Source organism: Xenopus tropicalis, chromosome 2 (genome assembly GCF_000004195.4).
Source record: "Xenopus tropicalis strain Nigerian chromosome 2, UCB_Xtro_10.0, whole genome shotgun sequence".
Taxonomy (NCBI): domain Eukaryota; kingdom Metazoa; phylum Chordata; class Amphibia; order Anura; family Pipidae; genus Xenopus; species Xenopus tropicalis.
The window spans coordinates 144,634,144-144,646,259 of record NC_030678.2 but is presented as its reverse complement, the minus strand read 5'-3'; the positions used below and the strand labels follow the sequence as shown (position 1 = coordinate 144,646,259).

The 12,116-nt window shown below is 39.6% G+C and overlaps 1 protein-coding gene across 3 annotated transcripts in view; it reads right to left on the bottom strand.

Moving 5' to 3' along the window:
* ppp1r1a (protein phosphatase 1 regulatory inhibitor subunit 1A) overlaps positions 1-12,116 on the bottom strand; it is a 60,503-nt gene that overhangs the window by 17,134 nt on the left and 31,253 nt on the right. For all 3 annotated transcript variants that reach the window (XM_031895935.1, XM_012956907.3, NM_001015900.2), the window contains exon 2: positions 2,348-2,408. In XM_031895935.1, coding sequence (XP_031751795.1) covers positions 2,348-2,408 — 61 coding nt within the window. The remainder of the gene's footprint in view (positions 1-2,347; positions 2,409-12,116) is intronic.

Below are 12,116 nucleotides of genomic sequence, written 5' to 3'. Positions count from 1 at the left end.
TTCACCATTCTCTATGTGCACCATGTAGGGATAAGATGAAATATGCGCAGCACGGAGGGTTGTCACATCATCATCATCATCATCATCACCATCATCATTCATTTGGGAGGCTTAGAGTGTGACGCATAATGCATAGAGCAGTCTGCAGAGCACATCTTAATGATATCTAATGAGCCGTGGGGATTTTATAATAATCTCATTTAAAGGGATGAACTGGCAGCCTTACATTATGCATACACACTAGCATTTCCCTGTATGAAACAATATGGTGAAATATATGAATCCCACTTAGGAACATTTCACCTCATTCTTATTTTAATTATCAATCTTAATCTGTGTCAGCAAGGGAGCAGCAAGCAATTTTTCCCCTACTGAACTCTACCGTCGCCTTTCCCTTTACTATAGGCCACACACATATAACATTTAATATAGGGGCCTGAAACAAAAACACAAGAACAGCACAAGTTTGCCCAGGAGCAGTAACCCTGGGAACCAATCAGCTGGTAGAATTTTCTGGTCACCTGTTTAAAAGCAAACATCTTATTGGTTGCTATGGGTTTACTGCTCCTGGGCAAACATAGTATCTTTTCCTACATTTGGGGAATAGGCAATTTACAAAGCTCTGTGTGTCACATGTCAAATTCTTTTTCAAAGAGCAGGTCACCTTACAAGTAACATTTAACATCATGAAATAGACAGAGGTAGACACAAAATATGCAGTCGACATTAACTTTTTACTTTGTATTTTTTTTAATTTGTTTGCATATTCTGCTGGACAGCTGTCACGCTTGGAATTATCCCAGTTATCTGGTATCTAGGGCTTAATTACCCTAGCAATCAGACAGCTTTAAAGGAATCAGAATGGAAGATGAATCATAGAGGGCATAATAAGAAGTATAAGCAAGAACTATAAGAATAAAAATAATGTCTTACAACCAGTATAATTGTTGTTTGCTGGGATATATGCCCCCACCCCATTAACCCTGTAGAATTTTCACTTGCAAGACAGAAAAAGGCAGCATGGGGTGCTAATATTTTTAAACCAATACAAAAATAAATAATAATGGCCAATAAAAAAGTTGCTTTGGGGAAGTCCATAACATATTTAGGTTAATATAAAGATGAAATACCCCTTTAGGAATGTTGGGCCGACTGGGGGGTGCAGGTGCCCCAGTCGGCCGCGTCCCCTAACCCCCCTTCCTACAGGGTCCCCCACCCAACGTCCTCCCCTGAGCGTGCGTAAGTTTGTTGATATAGATGTTGATATAGTAAATGTCCACATAGCAGCTTTGCAGCTGTTCGGATATGACATGTATATGCAAAAAATAAGCCACAGTCACAGTCATAACTTCTCCCATGACTCACTACAAAATGAGATTGAACAAAACAAAAAATGTACTTATTAAGCAAGAAGAATTGGGGTATGTGGAAAATCAGGTTGTGTCATAGAGGAAATATAAAGACTAAATAGCTGAATACAAATGTTATTTTCTACCTCTTTAAACTGAATGGGTAAAAGGCCACACACTGCACTTCCACACAGCTGCTTCAATTGACCCTCTTCTATACCGGTTCCCCGTTCCCTCATTAAGGGCCATTATACTGCGAGTGCTTAGACCCTTGCAGTACACTAATCACTCCTACATGTCACAATTTAACAAAGTACTCCTCATTTTCCTACCTAATGCTCTTAACGTGGGAAAAGATTCTTAGGCAATAAAAAAAAAGAGACTGAATGAAACCCAACCATTCAAGTACCCTTCAGAATATAATAGGCGCATAACAGATGGTTTCATGTGTTTGAAATCAGAGAGTGAATATAATTAGCTCTATTCAAAAGAGCAGACTCAGTTCAAGAGGTAGAAATTAATATTGTTGGGTTTGATACAAAAGCAGATAAACAGAAATATGCACTCCTATACAAACATACATACATATATATATATATATACAGTACATATATATTCTCAGTGTGAGGAGTAAATGATGTATTCATGTTGTTGACGTGACATGTTGTTGTGCTTGCAAAAGAGTGACACTTGGGATCATTGAGCTAAAATATTAAAAACCCGTGAATTTCAGTATGACGTAAAAAAAAAAGGACTTGACCTTGAGACTGAATGACCTCCTTTAATGACAGTGTCAGCTGAATACGTAGCAGAGAAGTCAGACTGCAGAGAATGTCAGCAGGATAATTAGCAGCAAATGCTCTGCATGTCAGAATACGCTTTCTGAACTCATCTAAATGCTCCTGTCCCGTGTCAGAAATCCCTCCATAATGCTGCTTATATAGTGGTCCACATCAAAAAAAATTTCTAACCATGAAAATACGAAGAAGGAAAGTTACCTGGAGATGACTGGTCACTGCTCAGAACAAGTGTGGCTGGTGTTGGTCTTCTTCTCCGTATCTAACACAAGGCAAAGGAAGAAAAAACACTTTTGTTAATGTTATACATACTGTATATATATGTTTGCTTGACGCATTCTGTTACTTCAGAACTTGCTTGTCTAAATACGGCATAAGTTAGGAGACAGGTAGGGGTCAGGAATGGGATGCCTAAGTGCCTCCCTGTTCTGAAGGCAGCATTGTATTCATTGGAGCAGCAGAAACAGGTAAAAGTGATAACAAATTGCTGGATGTGACTATTTTTTTTTTTTTTTTGCACACTGCCTTCCATTAAATGAACCCTATATACAGGTTTAACGTTAAAAGATATTCACCTATCTTCCACAGAGTCCTATTTAAGCAAACAATTCTTAAAGGGGACCTGTCACCCTAAGAAATAACTCCAAATTATTTTCTATATTCTTAGTTGAGCAAAATAAACTTTACTTACTCTATATAAATAATATAAATCTTGTTTCTTTCTGTCTTGGAATTACTCAATCACAGTAAGCAGGCAGCTGCCATTTTGTGGACACTGTTATGAAGGCAAGCTTTGTATCATGCCAAAATCTTGTTTCTGTGTCGGAATGGGGTACTAGATGTCTAGGCCCATGCACTGGCTACCCAATTATATGAAAAGTGAGATGTGCAGTGACATCTAGGTAGTGCTGAATGGAAAGCTAAAGTTATTGTCTGCCCCGCCTCTATGCCTAAATCATAGAGGCGGGGCAAGCAATATATGATTGACAGCTGATATTTTTAAATGCCTTTATAATGGGTTTGGATATGTCAATATAAAATGAATTTGGGTTTCATGTTTAATTTGAAAAGGACTTTTATTATACAGCTTTTTATGTCTGGGTGACAGGTCCACTTTAACTCTTAAATGATTTCCATTTTCTCTGTAATAATCCACAGCTAAATCAACAGGTTTGAGGAGACTACCTCATACATATGCAAATAAACACACGGAATTCTGGGAACTAATACCAAAGAGCTCCAAAAATATCCCATTTACATGGGTTTATCCTGTAGGCTAAAACTCACCCACTGGGTTTTTAAGGCAGAAGCCAGGATAATAGCTGATCAGATTCCCAACTACAGACCAGTTTACACCCTTCTTGGGGCTCATCAGTGCAGTGCAGACTTTTCTGATCAATTTAGACAGGTATGGATCCACAGATAAATCAAGAGGGTTAAACAGACTACCAGTAAGTATGCAAATAAACACAATGAATTCTGGGAATTAATCCCAAAGAGCTCCAAGAAAATGGATTTATTCTATAGGCGAAATCCATTTTCTTGGAGCTCTTTGAGATCAACACATACAATAATATTTGGAATGGTTATTTGGAGGGCCCAAGTACTGTTAATAATGTCAAATGGGCCTGTAATTGGCCAGCCTGAGTGCACACATTTAGCAGCACTGGTGTTTTTTTGAAAAGCTTATTACTACATGGAGCTATCTTAGGCTCCCTAATGTGCAAACATTTTCATATTGTATTTACATTTCCAAATGTCAGTGCAACATCTTCTTACTGTGCCCCCCTATGTAAAATGCCAGTGCTCTATAAATACTGGATAAAAACATTTATAATAATAGTTAAAAGCTACAATTTTCCTGCAGAACGGCACAACCTTCTTTTGTAGATTGTGTTCTCTAATGATGGGCCAGCACAGAATCAACAAATGGTGACCTAACCTAACATTAATGTGAGGCAGATGCACAAGAAAGATTCCAATTTAGAATCTTTGTGTATAGAGACTATAAGTATTCTGAGCTAAGTCTGCATGCCTTTCCTATGCCTGCTTTCTAAATATCTTGATTTATGCAGTACAGTGCTGAATCATGGTGGTGGCATATCAATATGGGGTACAAACTCCATAACTGAAAGGGGCATGGGGGATCTGTTGATAAGTTGAGGCCTTTCTAGATCAAAGCCAGGGCTCTAGTAGATGACATTTCATGTAATATAACTTTCCCTGGCCAAAATATTTGTTATAGTCCCTCCACCACTATATCAACCTTTGCACATATAAATCTGGTGGTGTGGCGTGGGGAAGCAGTGGTATTGTGGGTATGGTAGCTAGGGACATGAGGAGGTATTATCCCCCTGAATTACTGCTCCCAAAAATGGGATGGGGCTTAGCAGTAAATATCCTTTGTAAAAGGTTAGTTTGCATTTGGATTCTTAGAATTGTGTTTTTAAAGCAAACTAACTTAAAAAAAACACACAAATTCTTGTTCACATGAGCAAGCAAGCTGTTAGCAAAACCCTAACAATGTAGGGTATGTAGGTGCTGACAATGACATATTTTTGGATCACTTTACTAACAAATATTGCTGCAAAAACAGTCCTAAAATAAAAAGATGGGGTAATATAAAAAGATGATATGAAGATGATTAACTAAAGAAGGCAGAGTCAAGATGACCTCCCAGTCCAAATAAAAGCAAGAAACCTTAGACTCCACTGATCCAGTGAGTGCTTAAAGATTCTGTATTTTAATTTTATGAGAAATTGATAGGCTAATAAGCAAATGATTTTTCCATGGACTGGGACATACGTACGCTCTTTGAAGCACAGAAAGAGATCGCATTGCCATTCTATGCCCTTTAGATAACCCTGCTCCTCAGGCAGCCTTATCCTCTCACTGGAAGCATTGCTATGGCCAGCAGCCCAGAAAGGAAAATAAAACCACTGGGTTCTGCAGTAACTGACAATTCCAAAATAAATCAGGGGAGGTTCACATGTGGATGCCAACAAGCTAAACCAGTTCATCTTATTCCCATTACACATTATGTTGCAGTAACTTGCACCACTACGTTGTAAACAGAATAACAAAAGCCAAATTGTAAGCCCTGTGGTACTCACCTCATCTGAAAATGTAAGGGTTGCTAATTACTTATTATATACTATTATACTTATTATATACTAGGTTACCCCTGATAAGCAACGTTCCAATTTACTTTAATTAAAAATATTTGAGTTTGAGTTGAGTTATTTTTAATGTAAAAGGCATCTAGAAATAAAAGTTTCTCAATTTCTGTCCTCTGCACTCACTGCTGGTTTTGACTGTAGCAGGGTGGGTCTCCTCAAGTTACTTCTTTTACCAACCGACAACCTCTAGTTCCAGCCCAGTAGGAAGATTGGGGTACGGTCTAATATGTGCAGATTTCTTATTTTCAAGTGGTGGGAGATAATAAATACTTGTCTGAAAACCTTTTCCAGGGTTAGGAATAATTCAAACTCCATTTCAAACCATATACATATAGTTCAAAGCCATATATTTACAATAAATAGCATTACAATATGCATTCTGCTTTACATTAAGTATACCTTGCTATACATTGCTTAAAAAGGTAGCATACACCACTTTTCAAATTGAATTAAATAGAGCTTGTGCTGGACATTCTTTCCCTTTAATTAGGAAATACTGTATGTATGTATGATTTATGTTATTTTTTGCACTAAACAGGGCAAAATCTAAAAGTGAAAGTAAAGTCACATTCTTCTTCCTGGTTTATACGAGCACAGTCAAAACTAATCAGACAAAGCAGTCAGGGGTAGTATAATGTGCCAAGAGTGTGAGATGTCCATTTGATTGGATGAATGGCTGCATTATAAACAATATAAAACAAAAATAACATACAGTTTATTAAGGGCACATTGTTCGGCTACTTGGGCTCTTGTTTAGCACAATAACTAGTTACAGTGTGCCACATAAAAATATAATAAGTGGAATATACTGTAGGAGCATAAAATTGCCTGCTAAAGACCCAAGCAAAGGAAATAGGAACTCCCATAATAATTATTCCTTGGGCTTAGCATAATAAGATGAAATGACATAAAACAATTTGTTTTGCATTTTATTTTCAAAATGTGTATTATTTAATAATACAGATGGAGCAAAGATTACTGCAAATGAAGTGATGGTAGAAAAATCCATCTCATGGAGAGCGGCTGCCGGTTGCTAAGCAACAGTAATGCATTTTGATGCTCATATGGGCAAGCGCTGATGCTAAAGTGATAGAATCCCACTGAATTTGCAGGAAAATCAAGTCTTCAGTATTACACTAAAATCCTTATGCTAAAGTTTAATATAATAGACTGCCTAGAAAGATATAAGGCAAGCCCATTGTGCAAGGTGCAAAATGTACATGTAACACGCAAAAGAAGCAATTTTTTTATCCATTTATGCGCATTTCATTGCACCTTGTGATATTATCTGTATATTATCTGTCTTAGTTTTAAATGCATCTATAAACATACTTTATATTGAGCATCATTTGGTTGTCCCATGCCTAGCCTGTTTCATTTTTGGCTATATTTGGCTTGCCATGCCCAGATTATGATCCTTCAGCTGATAGTCAACACACAACTGTGGTTTTCTAACAAGTCTAATCAAGATCAGACCTAGAGGTAGGCATAAAAGGCCTTGGGTGCAACAGTAGAGAGGTGCTAGGGCCATTGGCACATACCTCTTGAGGGGTGCAAGAGGAGTTGCTAAATGAAGAGTCGGGGGGAAGGTGGGGTTAGAACGGAGTTGCTGAGTGGGGAGCAGGGGCTGAGGCCAAGTGATCAACAGACATGGGGTAAATGAATGACCTCTGATCTATAGCTGCCCGTCTGTCCACCTCTGCTTTAATCCTACTTTAACTTTACTTACTCTTTAGTTACTGCAATTCTTAGTTATGTGCACTCAGTCACAGTAAATTCATTTCAATGAGTGTATAAAGTAAAAATGTTTCCTTAGAATTCGACCTTTCTAGACAATTTGCAATATTCTCTCAGTAAGTACAAAAGCTAGTTTGTTAATCTGCACTACTTTAGGGCAATAATCATTTAATGATGCATTAAGTAACACCTTATTCTAATTAAAAGTCATTGTGAAATTTTAGAAGAATGAATTCCCTCTTACAAATTGGAATTCTGATCTGTTAAATAATTCAGCTGTGCAATATCACTTTCAATTAATGATATCCCAGTAGCGCAGCTTGTGATTTCCCTCATTCTAAAGAGAGAGAAGATCTCTGCCAGCAGATTATATGCTTTGGCTTTGTCGTGTCTGGGTAACCACACAGCTACACAAGACAAAAGGGAACAATTATTGTTATCTGCCTCATTTTACTAGTTGAATACAGAAATGCGCTGCCTGTTCTGTTCTTCTGGTTTTGCTTTAGCAACACGGCATGCCTCAATTATTTTGCTCTTCCAAGAATTGTATACGTTTTCTTCCATGATAAAGTGAATGAATAAGCCCTGGAAGATTTTTAATGCTGCCAAAAATGCAAAACTAAACAATGGGTTGTGCATCAAGGTATCTCCTCTTAAGCAAAATTTGCTGTTCTATTATAGCCTTAACACAATGAGCAGTATATCTACTAAGTGCTATGTGAACAGCCAGTAAAGACTGGCTTACATACATTGATATATTGTGTGAGACTTCATGTATGGACAGTGTTTTTGTTGTATACATTTGTATACATTGCCTGCCTTCATAAAGAGCTATAGCAAAAGCAAGCAAGATAGATAGATATTAAGTAAACATCTGACTTTTTGTCCCTGTTTGGGACCTTTCTCAATGTTCTAATACACACAATATATAAACTACACTACTACATATATATATATATATATATATATATATATATATATATATATATATGTGTGTGTGTGTAAAGCAGGGATCCCCAACCTTTTTTACCCGCGAGCCACATTCAAATGTAAAAAGAGTTGGGGAGCAACACAAGCATGAAAAATGTTCACAAGGGTACCAAATAAGGCCTGTGATTGGATATTTAGTAGCTCCTATGTGGACTGACATCCTAAATAAGCCTCTTTTTGGAAGTACAACTGGGTTTTATGCAACCAAAACTTGCCTCCAATCCAGGAATTCAAAAATAAGCACCTGCTTTGAGGCCACAGGGAGCAACATCCAAGGGGTTGGGGAGCAACATGTTGCTCACGAACCACTGGTTGGGGATCACTGGTGTAAAGTATGAAATATGAAAATAAAGGAAGGAATAATAGAGAACAGGTTATAACATGTTATAACTCATCTTGATGTGTTAGAAGGCTCTTGTTTGTCCTGAAGCTGTGTGATTTCCATATTTCTCAGATTATAACTGCTACTGTCATTGCCTCTATCAAAGAGTAACTGAGAGAGAACATTCTGTACATATGTCTCAGCTCTTTTTGTTTTTAAATCTAAAGTCTTTGCAGGGCATACATTACACCCACCTATTAAGATCAATATTCTTTTATTATATCTTCCAACAACTATCCCATACATTTCTTTTCATGAGGGATGGTTCCAATTTGTCTGTTTGGTGAGACCTTTCATGAAATAGATCCCTAATGATAGGGATAGACAGACAACATTAACTATGACACAATAAGGTAGAAAATGCCTCAATGAAATGCTAAAATCACATAGCGATATAGTGATAATCTGCTGCCTTTAGTTAGTGCTCCACAACACAGTATTGCAGGGGCTGCTGTGGGCAAGAACAAAGAAAGCACTGGCAGGCTGCAGAATTTGGTAAGGGACCATGCCAGAATTGCCGGCTGTATTCATACAAACAGCGCAACTGACTGTACACAAAGCTAATGTGGGCCAGACGTGACACATCCCACACATGGCCTTTCATTCTAAAGCTTTATTATTATTATTATAATTATTAATATGGATTCAGGCCTGGATTTATAGGGCAGCAGGACTTCAGCTGCCTGTAAATTGGGTCTGGAACACTGGGGAAGTACAGACAACCTGCGCACTGATCCCCAGTGCTCTGAACACAACAAAAGCAATTAGCCCATGTGCGCACAAGAAGGGGAGGGGGGTGAGGGGATGTGCCGAGATGGGGGCCAAGGGGTGCTCGACATGCAAATCTGGCCCTGCATGGATTATTTAGGGGAAACCGAATGGGTTGCTGAGCCCAAATACAAAGAAATAAGACATTCAACTAAAGATTCTGTAACAGGCAAATACAGAGAACTGATTACAGGATTTGTTTTGCACTGTAAGGAGACACCTTTAAGGTGATGGCAAGCACTTTGTCTCCCAGATGATTTGTAGCTCTGTAAGCATTGGGGAAAAAAATCAAATTGCCTCCCTGTTGACTTGAATGGCAGTTGGCTGCAGGAGTGGTTGCACTTGCCCGTCAGATGAGTGTCACTACGGAAATCGGTGCGTTTTTTCTCTGCCAACATAAAGTAATGTGCTACTGCAGTCAGTAACAAGCATTTCCTCGCCACTTTAGATAGTTACTAATAATGTACTGTATAAAGCAAAGTAATTTGGGAAAATGATGATTACAATTTCCGCACACATGTGGGGGGCTGATTGGGTTGATTGATGCAATCTATCCTTGGACTGATGATTTCGCAAGAGCAGTTGGGCAGTCTGGTCAGATTACTGCATACACAGAACACAATACCATTAAACAGTTTTTCCATCTTACCCAGATCATATCTGGGACATAGAGCAGGTAGCCAGTTACCTTTGTGAAAGACATCAGATTGGGCTCTCAATACTTCAGAGGCTGTAATCAGCATTACACCTTGTGAGTCCTTGTAAATTATAAACTTGGCAAGCAATGTCAGGCAGCAACCGCAGGGGCAAACAAGGTTTGAGTTGTATTAAAAGGGGCATCGATTCGCTGGAGGAGGGGGTTATTCTTCCAAGTTACAGAGCGCTGGTAAGGCCCCATCTAGAATATGCTGTGCAGTTTTGGTCTCCGCTGCTTAAACTGGATATTGTTTAATTAAAGAGGGCAACTAAGCTGGTAAAGGGTATGGAAAGTCTCAGTTATGAAAAGAGACTGGCCAAGTTGGGGTAGTTTATGCTGGAGAAGAGCCGCTTAAGGGGATAACTATGTATAAATATATGAGGGAATCATATAATAACCTCTCTAATGCTTTATTTACCGGCAGGTCCTTTCAACAGACATGAGGGCACCCATTCAGATTAGAAGAAAAGAGGTTCCATCTAAATACTCAGCAAGGGTTTGTTAAATTGAGAGCTGTGAAGTTGTGGAATTCCCTCCCTGAACCAGTTGTACCGGCTGATACATTATATAGCTTCAAGAAGGGGTTGGATGGGTTTTTAGCAAGTGAGGGAATACAGGGTTATGGGAGATAGCTCTCAGTACAAGTGAGGGAATACAGGGGTAGGGGAGATAGCTCTCAGTACAAGCGAGGGAATACAGGGGTAGGGGGGATAGCTCTCAGTACAAGTGAGGGAATACAGGGGTAGGGGAGATAGCTCTCAGTACAAGCGAGGGAATACAGGGGTAGGGGAGATAGCTCTCAGTACAAGCGAGGGAATACAGGGGTAGGGGAGATAGCTCTCAGTACAAGCGAGGGAATACAGGGGTAGGGGGGATAGCTCTCAGTACAAGTGAGGGAATACAGGGGTAGGGGGGATAGCTCTCAGTACAAGTGAGGGAATACAGGGGTAGGGGAGATAGCTCTCAGTACAAGCGAGGGAATACAGGGGTAGGGGGGATAGCTCTCAGTACAAGTGAGGGAATACAGGGGTAGGGGAGATAGCTCTCAGTACAAGTGAGGGAATACAGGGGTATGGGAGATAGCTCTCAGTACAAGTGAGGGAATACAGGGGTATGGGAGATAGCTCTCAGTACAAGTGAGGGAATACAGGGGTATGGGAGATAGCTCTCAGTACAAGTGAGGGAATACAGGGGTAGGGGAGATAGCTCTCAGTACAAGTGAGGGAATACAGGGGTAGGGAGATAGCTCTCAGTACAAGTGAGGGAATACAGGGGTATGGGAGATAGCTCTCAGTACAAGTGAGGGAATACAGGGGGAGGGGAGATAGCTCTCAGTACAAGTGAGGGAATACAGGGGTAGGGGAGATAGCTCTCAGTACAAGTGAGGGAATACAGGGGGAGGGGAGATAGCTCTCAGTACAAGTGAGGGAATACAGGGGTAGGGGAGATAGCTCTCAGTACAAGTGAGGGAATACAGGGGTATGGGAGATAGCTCTCAGTACAAGTGAAGGAATACAGGGGTAGGGGAGATAGCTCTCAGTACAAGTGAGGGAATACAGGGGTATGGGGGATAGCTCTCAGTACAAGTGAGGGAATACAGGGGTATGGGAGATAGCTCTCAGTACAAGTGAGGGGATACAGGGTTATGGGAGATAGCTCTTAGTACAAGTTCATCGTCTGATTGCCATCTTGGAGTCAGCAAATAATTTTTTCCCCCTCTGAAGGGGTTTCAAATGATTTTTTTGTGGGTTTTTTTTTCTTCCTCTGGTCAGACTTGATGGAAGTGTCTTTTTTCAACCTAACTTACTGTTATCCATTCAATGATAAAAGGAATCTGCCCTGCGGTATCAGGGCCACTGGGCATAGGGGAAAAAACTATTTGACTTGGGGCAAAGGTTCCCACCTCACCTCTTTAATATGCCACATATTGAATCAACATTTTTCATGGCTAATTAGCACGTCATTCAGATGCATTCTGCAGAATTATCTGATTTATGTGCAGCCATGCAGCATGCATCTACATTAATTGCTAATTAACCATGGAGAATGTGGATTCAATATGTGGTCGGTATAAAAGGAGTGAGGCCGCAACCCTACTTGGTACATCATAGCTATTTGGAGACATTGCTAAAAATGTTCCAGGTGAGCTGTTAAAATTAACATTATTGAGTATTGTTGCCTTGTACTTGGCAATATTGCTGTTGCATTACATTGCTT